General features: G+C 35.1%; 1 protein-coding gene across 13 annotated transcripts; it reads left to right on the forward strand.

Annotated features, from left to right (window-relative positions):
- Window positions 1-1,827: 1,827 nt before the first annotated feature.
- LOC114294039 (aspartate--tRNA ligase, chloroplastic/mitochondrial) lies at window positions 1,828-15,316 on the forward strand. Of its 13 annotated transcripts, none has more exons than XR_014334798.1 (6): window positions 1,828-2,236; window positions 2,320-2,441; window positions 3,031-3,129; window positions 3,207-3,318; window positions 3,929-3,986; window positions 15,071-15,316. XR_014334798.1 is itself a non-coding variant. In XM_028238134.2 (5 exons), the coding sequence occupies exons 1-4, from the start codon at window positions 2,224-2,226 to the stop codon at window positions 3,316-3,318; spliced, it is 315 nt and encodes a 104-aa protein (XP_028093935.2). In that variant the 5' UTR covers window positions 1,828-2,223; the 3' UTR covers window positions 15,071-15,301. The 13 variants fall into 13 exon arrangements, 4 of the variants coding, with proteins under 4 accessions (XP_028093935.2, XP_028093934.2, XP_028093937.2 ...); XR_014334797.1 differs by having other exon boundaries at window positions 3,238-3,318; window positions 15,071-15,304; XR_003640333.2 differs by lacking the exon at window positions 3,929-3,986 and having other exon boundaries at window positions 15,071-15,314.
- Window positions 15,317-20,945: the final 5,629 nt, after the last annotated feature.

The following is a 20,945-nucleotide window of genomic DNA, read 5'->3' on the forward strand; positions in this document are numbered from 1 at the left end:
TACATTGAAAAAAAAAAAGTAAAGGAAAAAAAAAATATACGGAAAAAGTAAAGCAAATTAAGAAAAGAAAGAGTGCATGAGTTCAGTATCTTCATTATGTTTAAATAATTATAGTGATAGAGGGTTAGTGTAATTTCCCAAACGACAAAGGATAATATGTATTAAATCTAAACCTCAGAGGTGTAGGAGTAATTTACCCATTAATAAATGAACAATGCTATGTACATAAAACTCATGCATGGAAATATCTCAAGAAAGATCATTGTATGGTTCTGTAACAACTCCGATCTGTGATTAGCTAATAAACCTTACTTAAGAATGTTTAATAAGTAATTATGATGGAAATATAATTGTGTGTTATATGTGTTATATGTCGTAGAAATATCTGTCTGTAATTCTGTTTTATTATGCGAATTGAAAAGCCTTATCGGGATCCGAACGCGAAATTAACTCCGTTTATGTGTTATTTAGAATTTTATGTAATTTTAATTGGATTTTGATTCAGAATCAAATAATTAGAATAAAATGATTATTAAAGTATACTAGCTTAGCTCCAATCTTATTTAATTAGCTTAAGTTAATCTAAGCTATAAATGTGTGAAAGCAAGCACACCACCTGTTGCATTCGCGTTGGGTGAGCAGTCAACAGCTTACTTGGTGGAAAGCCAATACACTTTCATGGTATGTGTTTCATATTATGTGCCATTTTTGTAATTTTTTAAGTTATATAATAATTATGAATTTGCATATATTTTCCATTTTATAGTTTGTCCTAAATCAGTATGCATGACCTTAAATGTTTCCGCTTTTTTATACCTTTGCTTCAAATCCTATCTACTATTTTTAAAACAATTCTTAGGTAGTTTTTGAATATCATATAATATTATTTAGGTGACGTTTTTTTTTCAAAAAAAAAAATTACAAATTATATTAGATGGGTCATTCATTGTTTTTTAACTAATTAAAATAAAGGGTAAATTACGCTAACACCCCTTGAGATTTGATCTAATTACATTTCACTACTAACGTTTTAAAAATTACATTCTTACCCCTATAATTAATAGTCTCATTTCACAGACCCGCTACTTATATAAAAGGTAACAACTCCTAATAGAAAAACAAAAGAAATTACATTGAAAAAAAAAAGTAAAGGAAAAAAAAAATATACGGAGAAAGTAAAGCAAATTAACAAAAGAAAGAGTGCATGAGTTCAGTATTTTCATTATGTTTAAATAATTATAGTGATAGAGGGTTAGTGTAATTTCTCAAACGACAAGGGATAATATGTATTAAATCTAAACCTCAGAGGTGTAAGAGTAATTTACCCATTAATAAATGAACAATGCTATGTACATAAAACTCATGCATGGAAATATCTCAAGAAAGATCATTGTATGGTTCTGTAACAACTCCGATCTGTGATTAGCTAATAAACCTTACTTAAGAATGCCTAATAAGTAATTATGATGGAAACATAATTGTGTGTTATATGTGTTATATGTTGTTGAATCTGTCGATCGTAGAAATATCTGTCTGTATTTCTGTTTCATTATGCGAATTGAAAAGCCTTATCGGGATCCGAACGCGAAATTGACTCCGTGTATGTGTTATTTAGAATTTTATGGTAATTTTAATTGGATTTCGATTCAGAATCAAATAATTAGAATAAAATGATTATTAAAGTAAACTAGCTTAGCTCCAATCTTATTTAATTAGCTTAAGTTAATCTAACCTATAAATATGTGAAAGCAAGCTTAGCAAAACATTTCCTATCATCTTCTTGAGCTCAAATATATATATATATATATATATAATAAGAGAGGAAGATTTTTGAATTTGTCTCAAAATGTATCAGAGATACATTTTATTTCAACGGCTGAGATGACTTGTTTTTAATCATTAAGGGCTAAAGATGCTTTGTGATATTTTCAACATCCAGCCCAAAACAATCCTCTCTCTTTCCTGCACCCAAACATTATTTGCACACTTTCTCTCTCTCCAACTTCTTAGGTCTCACTCACTCACTCACTCTCTCTCTCTCTCTCTCTCTCTCTCTCTCTCCTTAGAGATCTCTCCCTCCTCTCCACTGTCACTTCGCTTCCATCGTTGCGTCACCTCCGATCTCCACCAACAGCCACTCTTCTCCCTCCCAGATCTCAGATCTCATATCGTCCTCCACCGTCGAGGGTTTGATGAGTTGGCCACCATGTCTTCCCAAAGCAAATGCAGAGAGATGGTAAAACTGTAAGCCTCCAATTTTAATTTGGTGTAAACTATTTTAATTTGTTGTGGTTGTGATTTCTGAAATGGGTTTGATAGGTTTGATGGCTTTTGATGGGTTTAATCCACAGAAATCCGTAGAAATTCATATACTAGAGTTTACTCTCTCTGCAGATTTGATGGGTTTTGATTTCCGGCTTTGGCACTTTCCACTCATCTCCGTGAGTTTACTCTCTCTGTCTCTCTAGCATATACTAGATTTCATATATATTCAAATAAATGTATATAAATATATAAATATAGATATTCTCCATGAAATGAGTTTGTGAGCAGAGACCACCATCTACTCTTGACATCCAACAAATGGTATGTTTTTTCTCTGTCTCTCTCTTATATTGGTTTCTATGAGTATCTACTCTGGTTTATGTTTATATGGGTTTCTATGAAAAGCCATGAAATTATTGAATTTTACTTTAGTGTAAACTATTTTAATTTGTTGTGCTTGGAGTGGTTGTGAAAGGTTATCAAATAAAGAACCTTTTTCTAGGTAAATAAATCTCTCTTTTCCCTCTATATGGATGTGTCTCTGTTAAACATTTTTTTGATATATAGCAGTTTCCTAGGTGGATGCCACATCTATTTGGGTGCAAAAAATATTTGTTACATAAATTAAAAAATAGATAGGGTCTATGGGTGTAGGATGAGGGGGAGTAGAGATAAAGGGAGGCAAAAAGTGAAATAGTGGGAGACAAATTGCTTCTTCAAATGGTTTATAATTGTTAAGATCATGGTAATTTTGTTCCGTTGCAGGCCTTGCATCACCTTTTCACTGCCTCAAACCCTGAAGATATGAAGGATCTGTCCTCTGCCTGTGCCTTCACTTATGACATGGTTTACAACGAAGTTGAGGTATATAAATATGTACTTTATTCTCTGTTAGTTGCAAAATTGATCTTTTGCCAATACTTAACATGTGAAATTCAAAGGTGCAATACTTAATTGCTGTGGTGCTATCAGATTGGTGGAGGAAGCTTGAGAATTTATAAGCATGAGATTCAAGAAAATGTTTTGGAATTTGTTGGCATTTCTCCTGAATAGGTGAGGAGACACTTAACGAATACTGGTTGGGTTGCTCAATTATTAATTACTAGGGTTGTGTTTTATCTCTTACGTTGTAAATTATTTTTATATTCCCATGAATTACCTGCAATATGTAAGTACCAAATTGAAGAAAGTATCCTCTTGTACGTAGATCTTTTGAATTACCTGATATTAATATTATCATGGTTTTCATACTTCTATGGGCCAAAATTTTCATTGTACTACTAACAATCATCAATATATTTTCATGCATGGACCAATTCTTCAAGATATTAGATCACTGTGGTGTGCACACTACATTGAATTGAAACACATGTGATGCTGGCACTTTGGAAAATAGTTCCTCGCAAGTTTTGGGTAGATCACTGTTGTTTGCACACTATTTTCTGATTTTTATTTTCTTTTTAGTTAAAATATTTTTGAAATGATAGATACAACCACATATATTTACCATTTAAAGGTGAGTTCCAATTGGACACCACTTGGAACTTTTGAATTTCCTTAGATTAATGTGTTAATACTTATTGCCCCCAAGGAAAGGAATAGTCGGATGTTAAATCTAGAAACTATTGACCCAAATGTAAAATGGGCTTTGTTTTGTCTATAGGCTGAAGCAAAATTTGGCTATCTTTTGGAGGCTTTAGACATGGGTGCTCCTCCACATGGTATGAACGGCTAGCTTATATCTAACATAACAACAAATTACTATCATTTTGGGATAATTTATTCACTGTTGGCCTGGAAGTAAATGTCATGCATAATTTAAACCTGTATTGGTTAGGTTGAATCATTGTTCTGCACTATTGATGAACACAAGGATTTTTTAATGCTAGAATGTCCAACTACTGCTCATCTGTCTATATTTCTGAGTTCTCTTAAACATTATTTGGACCATGGCCTCAGTCCAACAGATAGTTATCTAATATTGGAATCGTCTAGACTGGAATTAAGACTACTCATCTAATCATCTGTCTTTTTTTTTTTTTTACTTTCTATTTTTCTGTTTCTCTGTGATTGGTTTATAATTAAGCTTTAGCAAGAGAGAAGTGTAATATGAAGAGTCTGAGAGCTTAGAAAAGTGAAATGTGTGTTGTAACTAACTAATACTGTAATCTCACTGAAACTTAAGTGTAATATGTTCATGAGTTTGCTAATCATACATTTTACTTAACTAACTAAGACATTTTTCCTGCTAAACTTTGGGCTTTGATACACTTCAATTTTGCACAATGGGGGTGAACGGCAGTGTATGATTTTTCTTTCCATGCCTTTTCTTTTTAAACATTAGAGATGGTTTGTTAATATTGCAATCACAGAGATTATATTATTTTCTAATTTTAGCCTAAGTTCAAATGAGACCAACCTCTTCAATTAGAACAAGAAAGATTGATAACTTTAAGAATAATAGTGATGCTATAAGAAAGGAACAATTTTCTCCAAAATTATTTTGTGAATAAATTTTTCATGTACTACATAAAAGATTAGATAGGGGAAGATTAAACTCAATATAATTTCCTCCGTGCCTTTAGACACGAGCATACACTAGAAAATGTTGGTTTTCAAATCCACTGCAAAAGTTGGTTTTCAAACCCACTAGAAAGTGGGTTTAATTTTTTTTTTTTTTTTTTTTTTTTTCAAATCCACTCTTTTTGGAAAATGTTTGTAGAAAATGTTGGTTTTTTTTTTTGTGGATAAATTTAAACTCAAAATTTAAATGGAGTTTAAATTGAGCTCTGTTAAAAAAAATGGTGAATTTAAATTTGTATGAAAATTGAGTTTAAATTGAGTTTGAGTTATGTTTATGTAGAAAATGTTTTTTTTTTTTGTGTGTGTGTAGATAAATTTGAACTCAAAATTTAAATTAGGTTCAAATTGGATTATCTTAAAAAAATATCATAAAAGTGAATTTTGAGAAAGAGAAGAAATAATGGGAGTGGTGTGATTTGTTTAAAAGCTGAAAACAAGAGTTTTTTTATTAATAGAATTTTGACTTCAAATTCTTATAATAAATTATATTTTTCAATTTTTACTTTAATTTTATTGGGGTCTATTTATGTTTGGGTACTTTTACAAAATTCATTTCAAAGTCAATAAATTTGATAAATTACATTTTAAATCAATACTTTTAAATTTAATTATATTTTAATCTTGTAATTAATTTAGATACGGATATACATTTTTAAAACTCCAAACCAACCCTGGGGACTTGCTTGGTTAGAATCTATTACCAGATAGATTAATAGTTTGAAGGTGTTAAAATCTGAAGGTGTTAGAATCTATTACCAGATAAATCAGTAGTTTCAAGGTGTTAAAATCTAAAGGTGCTAGAATCTATTAACAGATAAATTATGGTCGTTTGCCAAGGATAATTAAACTTTTTGAGCACTTTCAAGTTGTTGTAAGCTTCAAATTATTTCATCAAAACGATGACCATGCAGGCGGAATGTGATTGGTTGGATGGAAAAAGCAAGCAGGAAAAGCGATAGAGAATGAAGTCTAAAATAATAAATAAAATAAAATAAAATAAAAATGAAAATAAAAAGAAAGAGCTTTGGGTGACCCACCACCAACCAGGAAGACGTCAAAAAATTTCACGACTTTTGGGAAATCAAAATATTGTATTTATTATTATTTTTATTTTTAAAATCTTAATTTATTTAGGTTTTATTGTTTGTTGGACAAACTACTAAATTGAAATTCTTAAACAACATAATAATTATTTATTTGGTAGTATTATATATATCAATGGGTATAAACAACAGAATAATTATTTGTTTACCGGCAATGGGAGTATTCCGATGCTTCTCTATGAGCCGCATTACCGGAGTTTTGGGTTATTTCGTTATTATTTTATTTGAGTTTTATAAAAATTATGATACAAGCAAAATTGTTATAATTTTTTAAAAAGAATAGTATTTCTTTATATTTTTTCAATATTTTTGTCAAAAAAATTACAGACTTCATAATAAATTTTAATATGATACGTATGAATTACAACTGTATTTTGATCACAACATTATTTACACCGTGCCTTCAGGCATCATGAGCATACGCTAGTATATATATATATATATACAGAGAGAGAGAGAGAGAGAGGGGTAGGTTAAATTCAAGCTTGAGGAGAATTAGAGGAAGTTGAAGAATTTGACTTGGAAACTCAATCAATTAAACATCTAGAATACAATTGAGCACCTAAGGTAAGAATTTAAGCCTTTAGTCTTGTAATTGAGTTGGTTAATGCATGAATTCAAGAGAGTTAAGCTAGGAAATGTAAGAATTAAGCTAATGAAGTAGGAAAGAAGATCATAACATACATGCATGCATAATTTATGGATTTTGAGTTTTGATTTCAACAAATTCTTACAAGCAAGAGCTTATTTTTGTTATATTATGAGAGCTCATTGTGGTTTTGTACTTAAACATTCCATTTGTGCATGTTTTGGAAGCTAAAATTTCAAGTCATTACTTGCATGTTATGTTTTCAAAATGTCAAGTTTGCTTTTGAATAATTCACTTGTTTTTTGGCTTGATTTTGGCGAAACGGTCTTCAATTCATGAAGTCCTATGAGTTTACAAATGTTTTATCAAGTTTTGGCCCAAAAGGATGCGTTTTGGTGCTTTGAAATCAAGTTTTGAAGCTGGGAGTGCAATCTGGAAATTTCAAAATTCGTAGGCTTCACTCGAGCGATGGAGTTTGCGCTCGAGCGAAGAATACGAGCTCCCAGTAGTTTTGCAGAGTTTGGAGGTTAGCTCGAGCGAAACAAGTTGCGCTTGAGCGACCACCCTTATTTTTGAATCTTAGCTCGAGTGTATGAAGTTGAGCTCGAGCTTAAAATTCGAGCTCCTAGAAATTTTCCAGACAATTACATTATGGCTCAAGCGACAAAGTGTGCGCTTGAGCGAACCTACATTTATTCAGTCTTTGGCTCGAGCGACCGTCGGGCATAAAAAATCAAGCAACCAGTACTATTGCAGAGTTTTACAGACCGCTCGAGTGACCAAAGTTACACTCGAGCAAATACCTTGTTTTCAGCAAATTTGACTCAGTGTTTCAAATTACATTTTGGCATCCTCATTGCATCTTAAGCTTTCTTAAGCCTGAATTAAAACATAATAATGAGGATAAGGATTAGAAACACACCAAAATAGAAAAGAAATGAGTTAAGTATTTTTCGAGCGTGTGTTTCAATGTGTACCCGTTAGGTGTTTGTGTAGGTCATATGTTGTTGCCCGCCTGATCAATCTGTTCTGTTCATGTGACATGTTCTGCTACTAGAGCTATCTGTAAGTAACAACTCTGTAAAGTTATGTTTGATTATAAGTATTTTCTAACTGTAAATCAAAGTATAAAACATGCAGCGGATAAAATGTTTAGATCATACCTTTTTGATGATAGAACCTCGTGGATAAATCACGTGCTTCCAGGGTCTGATAAACCAACCCAGCAGTGAAGTAATATCACAGATTGAATATCACCCACACAAATCACAGTGCAAATGACTTGATTGTTGTTTTTGGGAGAAAGTCAGTATATGGGTAAAACTCAGATCATACGTTGTTTCTCTCATAATCACCCATAACCCATATACCAGATATATAATATGTTATTATTATCTATCCATATCAGTAATGGAGATAATATCTGTATCCTAAGTGGTTATCCTAAATAGGTTTGAATTCAATTTCAAAACCTATTTGGATAAGATTCAAATTTAAATTCAAATGGTCATGCCACATGGGCGCCCATTACTAACATCTCCCACTCGCACATGAGTTGGCATGACACTGCCACATCTCTATCTCAATCTCCCAAAAATAAACAATCTCATACTAGCCACTGCACCGTGCGACTGCTGAGAACACCTGCATGTGGGAGCTCTATACTAGAAACTCAAAATGAGCCAGCATAGAGACATCAACCCAAAAAGAATAGAAATAGTATCTCATATACCCCAGACCCATCTAATTACACCGGTCCAAAAAACATCTCTAATCCCTCAAAAAGAGCATGTTTGACCCTCTCAATTCTTGCAATATATCCACACTCAATTCGCTTTTTATACAGAGCGATGTGAGTTGTCGGCAGTGAATATACAACGGTGGTGTAATACTAGATGATCTTCCCTTTGCCCTCATGCCATTTAGTTTAGGATTGACCGCTTTCCCAGTGATGTCCCTTAAGGCCGAATCATACATGGCCGCAGGCAACATACCAAAGTAGCAGAACATCAATCCCTTACCTTATGACATAGTCAAAAGTCACAAAAGGATACATAGTGAAGTCATATCAATAATGACACGTAAGACTCACACGGTGAGGAAGCAGGGATCCATTCTCTTACCTTATTACTCGGTCGCTAAGCACATATAGTATGAATACATGCTACGGTGGAGTAACTCTTCCATAAAGAGTGACGTCATACTTGATACACCGTACAGATATTATTCTAGTCACTTTCTAGCGCCTAACCCGAATTCTCTATTTGCTCGCCTTCTAGGCGCCAAATGAGATCTCGCGTCTGGCTAATCATAACAGGCACAACATGGAAAGTGGGTACTAACATCCATGTTTGGTCCTTAACACGACCTCATCTTGGTTATAACCAAGGCGACATACATAGTGGATGATTTAAGCCTCTCTTGGCTCCAAATAAAAATAAACCGCCAGTCTCATCCTTGCTTGCTCCCAAGCGCCAAGGGCGATTGCTCGTGTGAGTGAACCAATCTTGCCTGCTGACATCATTATCTGTTAATCATTATGACACAAACCATAATAGTGTCAACATCCCATCATCTCAAAATAAGTGATCGATTTTAAAAAAAAAATTGACCACAGCTTGCGCAATTATAGATTCCAAACATAAGCCTTATCAGCACCTCTTGCGATAAGTATATACAACGGAATCCACCATGTGCGCCTCACATGAAATGATTTAAGATCACTACCTCTTGCGCAATAACCTCTCTAAAGATATTTTTTGGTGACCAATTTGCGTTCATTCTTAATGCGCCCAACTAGCGCAGATGCGCCCAACTAGCGCATTGAATCTTACAAGGAGCAAATTAATATGCTTCTAATAAAGCATTTTATCCACAGTCTAATGAGCAAGGTCAATGTCTAAACAACTCAGTTGACCATTTACCAAAGATAACACTTATCATGCCGAATACGCCCACATAGCGTACTTTAGGCTTCCACAACAAAGAAAAGATCAAGGAATATAGGTCATCTGTTTCTCCCAAAGACAATCTGAGGATTCACTTAATAGCTAAGGCTCTGGCTTTTACTGATAGGTAAGTCAATAAGTTTGTAATTTTGCATCTAGAATCGTTCTAGGATATTCCTTATGTAAGTCATCGAAGACAAAACATGAATTCTTCCAAAGAAATCCCTAAGGATCGTACATCCGAGCATATAAATTACATCACCCATGTCCATCATATCTAAAATAGAGGACTACCCACCCTAGGTGGCGACAACCTTATAAATTCCTGGCTCATAATGACTAAGTAAGGAAAAACTTCTTTTTGGACTATTGATCATGCCTCAGTGGTCTTCATCGATCATCGTTGGCCTATCATGGCTTGACGAAATCTAAGAACCACTATTTGGAAAACTGTTTTAGGCTGTAAAAGATTTATTGGAACTAGCAACCTTTTTGCGTACCTAACTTTTCACCATAAAAAAACAGAAGATAAATCCCTACGGATCTACTTATCCAATTCTCCAACGAGAAGTTGGGTCACAATGTCCACAAATCAATGTTCCGAACTTATGTCAATCATAGCCTAAGTCAAAATAACCTCACTCCCCAGGAGGAAGTCTTCTCATGGTCTACACTTTCCTCAATGGTGCGACTTTTCGGTATCTAGCGAGCCTTATGCCTTAACAATGATTATCCAAATTACGCACAACTTTTTGCGTCATAATGGAAAGTCAACCAAATTATAAAAAGGTTAATCCTCAAAGACTTTGTCTTAAACTGCACAACATTGATCCACTTTCTAAAAATAGGGGACTAGAGCCTTGGGCATTATCCTAGGCTCTTTATTATCTTGCGAAGCAATCATGAATGTTTCCCTCTTAATCACCCAGTGATGATGTGGAAAATTTTCACATTCGCTACCACGCAACTAAGAATGTAGAGTATTCTTCTCTAATGGAGTAATCCATTAGTAGGCACATCGCTCCCACTGTCCCTAGGATATTAGAAATTTCTTTCCATTCTCAACTAGGCTACATAGAGCGCTATGCTTGGAATTCTCCATCTTATAGAGTTCCGAAAACTCTATTCACGTCACCTTTACTAATAAAACTTTATGTGACTTAGTTACACTACCACAAAGCTGCTTACCTATATGCACATGACCCGGAGGGTTTGCATGACCGCATACAATAATGCGCCACACAACCCTTTGTGTTTACAAGACAGCACACAATGATGCGCTATAGAACCCTAGGTCTTAACTTCACAATCTTATGAGAAGTAACATAAAGATAAGCTACTTAACGGTTACAGATCGCCCATAGATAGCTCTCTGCTAACCTCTTACTCAAAATGGAGTGTAAAATCTGATATGGAGGGCACTTAGTTAGGGATATAGGCAACAAACTAGTGCAATTCCCAATTGGGAAACATTTTGCGCCATTATCCACCTAACATTAACAATATTTAATTCCTTATCTCTACTACACCATTGTGTTGTTGAGTACTAGGAATAATCAATTTTCTAAGCATCCATCTCTCTTCACAGAGTTTTCTAAAAATAACTCAAATAGATACTCGCCACCTTGGTCAAAACTAAAAGCATGAATGCTGTTATCTAATTGATCTCAACCTCATATGTGCAATGTCAAAAATCATCTCAAAACTTTTGACTTATGGGAGATCAAATAGTCTTGACTCAGATGCGTATCGTGATCTATAAATGTGTCGAGATTGAGGCTTAGCTATCATACCCTTACACATATCTAGTCACAAATATTATAATGGACTAAATGCGCCAAATCAAATGACCTTGTACGGCTTTCCTACTTACTTGTGCGCACCCATTGCGAACAAAGTTACACATTTACATGAGAGCAGGATGTCATAAGCGAGTGGGCCCGAGAAGGCCTACTCAAACCATCATGTCATCATCTCATTAATGTGATTAAGTATAATAAGCCACCGGTTCATGACCAATGTCATAAACTAATTCCAATCATCTTAATGTATGAGTTCTCGAAGATAACTTTAAAAGGTTTAGGCCCAACTAGGTAATGACTCAGGACTAATTCATATTCACTAGATCATAAAAGGATGTCATGGAGATATCAACTGCGCCTAAGTCGCAAATTTAACTAGTAAGTGCTAATCCCCTACACCTTCAAGTCAATTTTATTCTCCATACACTTTAATACATATAATTGAAAGATGACGATACTCCTCTTGCCATATCTATTTCTCGCTTCATAGTTACTTGCAATTAATTCTACTATCCACAAGAAGGAGAGAATAAGCTATCACCTACGGCAGCTCCTGAAGTAACTTAAGCGCGAATGAGGCTAAAGAGTCTAATTTCAACACAATGCTCTCACAAGCGATGCGTCAAATTCTTAGAGTCATAACAACCTTGTCGGCCTTGACATTTTCATTACTATGCTGCAACGTTTGCGCTTAGTGGTAAATGTTAAAACATTAGCCTAGTAAAGGAATCACACAAAGAAGCACCTCATCCATGTCTTACACTCAAGTGTGGAAACAGTAAGTGTCCAAACTTAGACAAGTTGGCAATGCTAATAGATTTTGCAGCCACTAAGCGCTAATCTTTTCACTTAGTGTTAATAGATTTTGCAGCTTCTAAGCGCTAATCTTTTCACTTCACGTGATATTTCTACGCACACTATTATAGTGCATGAAATTTCACTCAATCCACTCCCAATAATTGGGTAGAGAGCAAAACACTGCTCATACTGGCTACTCGTCTTACACTTAATGACTAATTTATTTAAGCTCACATTTCTTGGATGACGTGACTCTTGAATGTTACTTCATCCAATGATGTAACATTATTTACAAATCAAATTACAAAGTCAATCCGCTCAGTTCATTAGTCAAGATCAAATACTGATCTATTGAGGGCTTACTAATTTCATAACTCCAAAACTCGCCAACCAAAAACTACGTAGTATGCTGCTAACCATAGCGCACACATTAGTTTTTATTGTGCCAAACAAGGCAACAAAACCACGGCGACTTTGAGTCATGTTTCCTTACTTTGGCTCAATTAAGGTTTGACCTAAAGTCTCCAAGACTTTTGCTCATCTAAAGAATGGGATTAGTTTGTTCACATTTGAACATCTCTACTAAGTCTAGGTCAACCAAATTAACTTCCATAAGCTAAATCAATTTAGAGAGAAATTCGCATTGGGATTAATTTGATTAGCATAATATAATTTTGCCGCAAAAATCTAAATTAAATAGTGACAATATTACACAAGTCGCAAGATTGAAAATCCGCTATGCTTGTAATCATCTCTTGCGCCACAAGTGACAATTATCCAAAATTTAGTTTAATTTATGCACAAAATATTGGTTTTCGGGAGTTAATCTACAAAGATTTCTCTCAACCGAATAACCTCCCACTAACTATGGCATATACAAAGCATGATAAATTCCATACAATAGCATCTTAATGTAAATTTACAAATAACTCATGCTATATTCATTTAATAATGGAATTCAAATAAATAAATAAATAACTAATCATGCTTTTCTAATTACAACATATTAGAAATTCTAAAAAAAATAATAATATACTGTATTAAATATTCAAATTATGCCATAATTAAAGTGTACATCATTTTGAAATTTTCTATAATTTTTCTGAAATATTCTGGAATTTTAAATAACTAATAAACACACATAAAAATAGAAATAAAAAAATCCAGAAACTGATAAACTGAGACAATATTACCAGTAGATAGTAAAACATTTCAGAAGTCCACAATAAAAATTTCAACCCCAGAAAATTATTTATGCAATACCAGAATCATTTTAAAACATAAAAAATGAATTATTAACACAGAAAAAATATTTTTTATTTTCGTAAAGAAAATTTTACAAAATATAGAAAAATTAATTCTGAGTCTAACAGTACCAACCATGCTTAAAACAAAGCAATAACGAATAAATTATGGCCAATTAACGCAATTCAGAATTAAAAACAAACAAACAGAGCCTTAGAGCCAAGCCAGGCGAGAAAAACGGCTCGCCTCGGCTCGTCGCCGCTCAGCGCAACTCGGCGCGAGTCGACTCAAGGAACGGCTTGGCGCGGCTCGGCGCGCGGCTCGGCCCGCGGCTGGGTGCGGCTCGACGCACAGCTCAAACGGGCTCGGCGCTCGGCTCCAGTACGCCGCGCGCGTGCAAGGCGCGGACGGCGTGCGCGTGGACAGCGCCGCTGACGCACGCGTGATGGCGCATGCAGGTGCGTCTGTAGGGCATCTGGCGCGTGTGGGCGCGTGGCAGCGCGTGGAAGCGCGTGGCTGCGGCTCACGGCGTCAGGTGGCGCGTGCATACCACGCACCGCCTTCCAGGGTGTTTTCTGGTCTGATTTTTGTACTACCGGACTCTTTTTTCAAAATAAAACCGTTTATGGTATGAAAAAAGACATTAATGAACATAAAAAAAATATTTATACTCTTAATCTAATCAAAGTAGATTTTTTTCTCCTTTACAAACATTCATGTATATAATGTAAACATACACATGTAAAAATATACACATGATTAAAGGAAACACGAAAATATCCATCAATGGCTCTGATACCAATGTAAATCAAAGTATAAAACATGCAGCGGATAAAATGTTTAGATCATACCTTTTTGATGATAGAACCTCGTGGATAAATCACGTGCTTCCAGGGTCTGATAAACCAACCCAGCAGTGAAGTGATATCACAGATTGAATATCACCCACACAAATCACAGTGCAAATGACTTGATCGTTGTTTTTGGGAGAGAGTCAGTATATGGGTAAAACTCAGATCATACGTTGTTTCTCTCATAATCACCCATAACCCATATACCAGATATATAATATGTTATTATTATCTATCCATATCAGTAATGGAGATAATATCTGTATCCTGAGTGGTTATCCTAAATAGGTTTGAATTCAATTTCAAAACCTATTTGGATAAGATTCAAATTTAAATTCAAATGGTCATGCCACATGGGCGCCCATTACTAACACTAACTGATATGATAAGCTCTATTTTTTAAAATGTTATTTTGTGAATCATGAATGAATGTTCAGTTTTCTGAAATGTAATTGTGGCATCCTTAGTTCATGTGGCCCTCTCTCGGGGGTAATAATACCATGACCAATATACACGTGGCCCTTGCCCGAGGGTAACAATACCGTGGTCTATGTTCATGTGGCCCTTACCCAAGGGTAACAATACCAAGACCTATGTTCACGTGGCCCTCGTCTGGGGGTAACAATACCATGGTTATATGTGCACATAGATGTTGACCTTTAAGGTCATCGGTACCGATTATACATATGGGTCTATGACCAATCTGATCTGATAGTTAATAGATGTACCACATATAACTGCTTATGAAATCTCTATAAGTATGTGAATCTAAATTTGTTTTTTATATGAACTCTGATTTTTGAATCTGTGATGGACATCATTCATAAACCCTTTGCTCTGTTGATATTCACTGAGCTCCAGCTCACTGTATTGTTTATGTATGCAGGTGATCAGGCATGGGACCAAGCTCAGTGAGGATTGCCTGGAGATCTGTTTGAGTCAGCCAACCAGTATGCCTCCCGTGGAGGTTCCAAAATGTTATGTGGTCGAGTTTTATGGGCATGATGCAAGTTTAAGTTATTTTCTTTTGTTTGTTTGGACAAGCTTTTGGTTTACCTGTATATATAATGACATAAGGTTGACATTCTGATGACATTATATATATGTAAATATAAGTTTTTAAATTTTTAGTTCCATGTATGTCTGCATAACTCTATGGATATTATATGTTTGTATTTGTTTCTGTTAGCCCCTATATTTTGTTTAATTTGTTCAGAGGCCTTTGGTAATCCCAAGATTACTGGCCGGTTATGACGCTAAATTTATAGGGCGAGTTTGGGTCGTGACAAGTTTATATTCATTTTAAATGTAAGTCTTACAATGCATCAGTTAAATCTTGATCATGTTGGAAATTTTGGTTTTATAGGCTTATTTTGGGCCATCTTTGAGCCCACATTTAAGTAGGGCCCACACGTAATCTGAGGTGGGTCCAAGTGGTGACGTGTTCCTTGCTGCATGACAAGTCACACATGGTGAAGATGGATCGTCAAAGCCATTTATGAGTGAATGGAGAATTGACGTCTTTTTCGATTTCGTGAAATGGAAAGTTGAATAGTCAAATATGCGTTACCTTGTTTTGGGTGTGCCATGACCTAAACCCACCCCTAAAGGTTTAGCATTGTAACTGGCTAGTAATCTGTGATTACCAAAGGCCTGTTTAACAATAATAACAATTATATAGTAAGAGGGGCCGGCGGAAACCTGTAAATATTAAACCATCTTGTCCAAAGAGCTGTAAGGACTTAAATGAACAAACAACTTAAATGCATATACCAACATTCATATAAGTCCAAAACACATTTAAGTACTAAATAAAAAACATGTTAGGGAATTAAATTCCAAAGCCCAAACAAATGATACAACATTCACTTGATTTTATATAACATTCAAAAATGGTGGAAATAGATCACCCAAAAAAGCCTTGACAATAATGGTTCGGAACCTCGCGGTGAGGCACAATAGGTTGGCTTGACAAAATAGATTCAGGTCGATGTCGCTAACTTTGCCCCGGTGCCTGACCACCTACATATATATATTAAACTGTGAGCTAATGCCCAGTGAATTACAAATGTGTAAAAGGGTTAAGAATGAATGTCCTTTCAATATTTAAAACAGTCAATTGCATCAGTAGATCATTTGTTCGATCAATATCTCATATTTCATATCATATCTGTCATATAGTAATCATAACAATCATATGTGATACGTCCAATAGCAAAATAGTACAGTAGGTCTTAGAAGACCGAACAGTAAATTGATGGCCATCAAACAGTAAACAGTAGTTTTAAAAATTGGAACTAACAGAGATCTCTGCAGCAATAGCAGTAACAATAACAGTAGCAGTAGCAGTAATAGTTAGTTGCTATGGATGCCACGAGTACAGTTCATAAATTAAGACAAACATTCATTCAGTAAACAATATCATTGCAGAAAGCAATATAGTTAATCATTCAGAAAATAATTATAATTGAACGTAACTTTACAACATTGTTACTCACAATGAACTCCTTGAAACACGTGCTAAAATGCACTAAAGATGCGGCATCTGACCTAAACAAACAAATTCAAAAACAATAACTCAATACATAGTTCATTCAATCAATCGGTTCTATTTGTTGTCCACTCGTTCAGTTCTAACATTTTGTTCTTTATTTCATTCGTGTTCATGAGATGCGAATGCAATGAAAAACACTTTAAAACCATGTAAACAGAGGCCTGGAAGGTAGAAAAATGGAGCGAAAACAAAACCAGGACCATCCTGAAAATCGCACGTGTGGGGACCTTGGCCGCACGTGCGGGACTCCAAGCCACACGTGCGGTTCTAGGTTTGTTCAATCCGAAAATTTGCTTTGAATTGGAACTCAATTTTTTCAAAAACCAACTCCATTCCCATGTATTTCGAGGCCCAAAATCCATAAAAACAACTTGATTTAAGCATTTATAACTTTAAATAAATCATAACTTTAAATTGAAACTCAATTTCTATGCAAAAGGTCAAATCTTGAATTTAATATCTAAAATCATAAACCATACAATCGTGAGTTCCATAATCAAAATCCATGAGATTTTCTCTCAAATTTGAGGAACTAAACAAGATTTCAATTGTATGAGCAAGAATGAAGCCATGCATGTAAAAACATTATGAACTTAATTTTGTCAATTGAAGGATCAAAACTTCAATTAAAATGGGAAATTATAAAACATGTATACTATGAATTCAAACTTCAATATCATGGAAGTTTTCTCTCCAATTTTCATGAACCATGCAAGAACTCTAATATATGAAGGAAATTTCCATGAAATATGTCATGCATGTCATGTTCTTAAACTAATTATTACACTTTCTTGCTTATCTTGTTCATACATATATTTTGTTTCAACTTACTCCATAAAGCCACCAATTAAACTTGAATTCTCCTTAATTAAACTTGGATTCCATGGTGTAGACACCCCATTTTTGACCGCCCATAAGACTTGGGCGCCACTGATTGATCACTCGATGATGAAAGTTGTGTTGTGCAAATGTTCAATTTTTTCAGCAAGAAGAGCTTCTAAATCCCAACCTTACACCCCATTTTGGACCAAAACTATTTTAGACCTTAAAATTCTCTCTTTCAAAATATTTTTAAAAATGTTTCTACGGTGCTCCGAGGCTCGCATTTCGTTAAATGTTGTATTTTTCGGTAAACCGAGTAAGGACAAAGTAGAAATAAATGGAAGAGAGGTGAACTCTTCGAAAAATCTTTTTAAAACTCTTATTTATAGGTTTAGAGTTAAAGAAAATTGGAGGAGAGGGAAGAAAACTAGTTGGGGAAGAAGTTGGGTGTGAAACCGTAAGGGAGAACTATGCAGCCTTCACTAAATCAAGCCTACCTTTTGTGCACTTGGACTTTAGTTGTGAGGCCACCACCATTGGAAAGTGGACTTCCTGGGCTTCATTTTAAACTCAAGAATCTCCTAAAGCCGATTCCGGATAAGGGATATATGGTTGTTTGAAGTTAGGCACCAATCCCATTAAGACCAAAACTGAGAAACCTTCACTAAAATAGGAATATCTCTTTGTACACTTATAATATATATAAGGCTTCCACCATTGAAAAGTAGACTTCTGGGGCTTCAATTTTGACTCAAGAATGACCTAAAAAGGAATCTGGATGAAGGAGTTATGTCTATTGGAAGTCGGGCATGGAATCAGAATTTTCTTGTAGCCGGCAGGTAGCCAGTAATCACCATTTGTGGACGGCCGACCACCACTTTTGGCCTGCCAGCCACTACTTCTGGCCTGCCGGCCACCTACCGGCCATTGGTGTCCAAGCCGGCCAATGGTGACCAAAAATAGATTTTTGCAAATATTTTCCTCCGACTGTTTCCACACTGCTCCAACTATTTTTGAATAGATATTTTCGACCTAAGGCTCATGTTTTCTATATATACATGACCTATCTCTCTATTTCAAGGTTAGAAAACTTTGAGAGCAAAAATATCCTCTCTCTCTCTACAATTTTCTCTCTCTACAATTCTCTCTCTCTCTTGTAGCTTGCATAGACTTTGCCCAAGCACTCTAAACCAAACCTAGAGAGCTTCTTGCTGAGATTTTTTGAGCTTGAATTTGAGCTCTTGAAATACTTGAGAGTGTGAAATTAATGGATTATGACTTAAGGGTACATTTCTCTTCAAGAAGTATATCTTCTCTTGCTTTTGCACCATCTCTGCACCACTTATTTTCCATCTTTTCTTACTATTTTTGGGCTGTGAAAACTTTATGGGTTGTATATTTTTGGGCTGAAACTTGTGGTTTAAGGCCAATAAAGGTTGAGGGGTGGTTCGCCCTTCTTTACACCTTACTTTCAAGGCCTTTATCCTTGTGTTTCCCATCATTTTACTATCTTTTTTTGAGCTTTTAAGTACTGAATTTAAGAGTTATTTCGGTGACTAAAATCATGTTTTGAAATCCAAAAATGGAGGGGGTAGCCTCCCCTCTTTGTGTTTTGTTTACTAGCTTAACATGCTCTATGTTTTAGCTTATTTTTCTAGCTTCTGTTAGCTTAGTTTCAGCATGTTTTAGGGCTGTTTCAGACCTGTTTTAAGACTGTTTTTAAGTGTTTGTTGTGTTTGAGCTTTGTTTTGCATGTTTGTAGTGTAATAGTCCTTACAAACTTGGTGTTTTAGGCCTTTAGACACCACTTGTTTGAGTTGATTGCATTGTTTTAGTGTTTTTCTCACTTAATTCCAGCAGGCATAATCTCTGCAACCTCCCTCATTTCTTCACTTTTTGTTTGCTTTGAGGGTTGTTTCAACCTTGGGATTGTTTAAGCTTGAGATTGAGGTCTATGCTTAATGGTTTAATCCTCTTTTGGGGGTTCATTATCAACAGCATGACACCACTCTTTTCCCTTAAACTACCCCTTGTTTGACATTTCCTTTCCTTTTAGAGGACTCAACTCACCAATGGACTTAATTGGTTAAAGAATGGTTGGTAAGTTAAAATGAGTAACTAAAAGTTGAAACTGAAATTGTGTAAAGATAAGAATTTGATTGTGTCTTGATGTGTTCAATCGGACATTAATTGAACACATGGAACTTGAACCATTTCATACTTGCTAGTGATGAAATGATCCAAGTCTCCAAGGCTAACCGATTCCCTTAATCTTTCATGAAAGGGATGAGGTTTGTGTTTTTTTCTTGCATTTATTGAACTTGCACTCTTGGGTTCACAAGGCATCATGCAATGAAATTGCTTGAATTGGTAGATTGTGGCTTAGGTTCATCACTCCTTGGATTTGTTCATGAAAATGGGGGGTGAGTTGTGCAGACAATCTTTGAAAATACCCTGTATATGCTTTGTTTGTCCTCTGTTGCAGCAAGATGAACCTGTGCATCAGTGGCCAGTAGGCCACTTTCCATGGCCGACAGGTGGCCAGCAACCTTTACTAGTGGCCGGCTGGCCACTGATGCCAATCTCAGCAGAGTGTTGGTAAGATGAAACAAAGTTGTTCTGGAAATGTTCAACTATGCAAACAGAGGCATTCCGGAGCAAAACAGTGGTCTTTTCGAGTGGAATCTGAGCATGTGCATACACATCCCTCGTTTCCCGAGGCGAAGTAGTTAGTTTCTCAGTTTAATTACTTATTTTAATTACACTTGTGTTGTAATTATTTAATTAGTTAGTTAACTAGTTAGTTAATTCAAATGTTGTAATAATTAGTTAAGTAGCCTAGCTAGTTTATTTCATTTGTTTTGTAATAATTAGCTTAATTAGCTTTATCTTTAGATTTAATTAGTTAGCTAGTTAGCTTAGTTTATTCATTCAGACTCTCCTTCGTGAGAGCGAAATAATGTAATAACATGTATGTCTTCCAATCCCACATCTTTCTCCCTTTTATTTATCCACTTTTGATGGTTAGATTAGGAGCATCACGTTTCAATTAGCATATCGCATGTTTGTATCCATTCATTTGTCTTGCATGCACCGAGGCTTGGTTCATAATTCTAATTGCATTGTCGTTTTAATACCTCGTTGAATATGTGTTTAAACGCATGCTATGAAATTGTTGCAAATAACATGTTAAGTAGTCGAGCTTATTTGCATTAGCCATCTTGCATACTTAGGAATCATGCATATTTTTCTAACTTCTTTATTTTCTTTTAGCTTGGAGTACTAGGTGAGTTTTTAGTGCTTTAGCATACTTGCATGAGTGTAAGTGACTGCCATGACTAGTATGCTTGCCATAAGGCTAAGTGCTTACTTGTTAAACTGCTTG

This window comes from Camellia sinensis, chromosome 7 (assembly GCF_055761805.1).
Source record: "Camellia sinensis isolate YWXY chromosome 7, ASM5576180v1, whole genome shotgun sequence".
Lineage (NCBI taxonomy): Eukaryota > Viridiplantae > Streptophyta > Magnoliopsida > Ericales > Theaceae > Camellia > Camellia sinensis.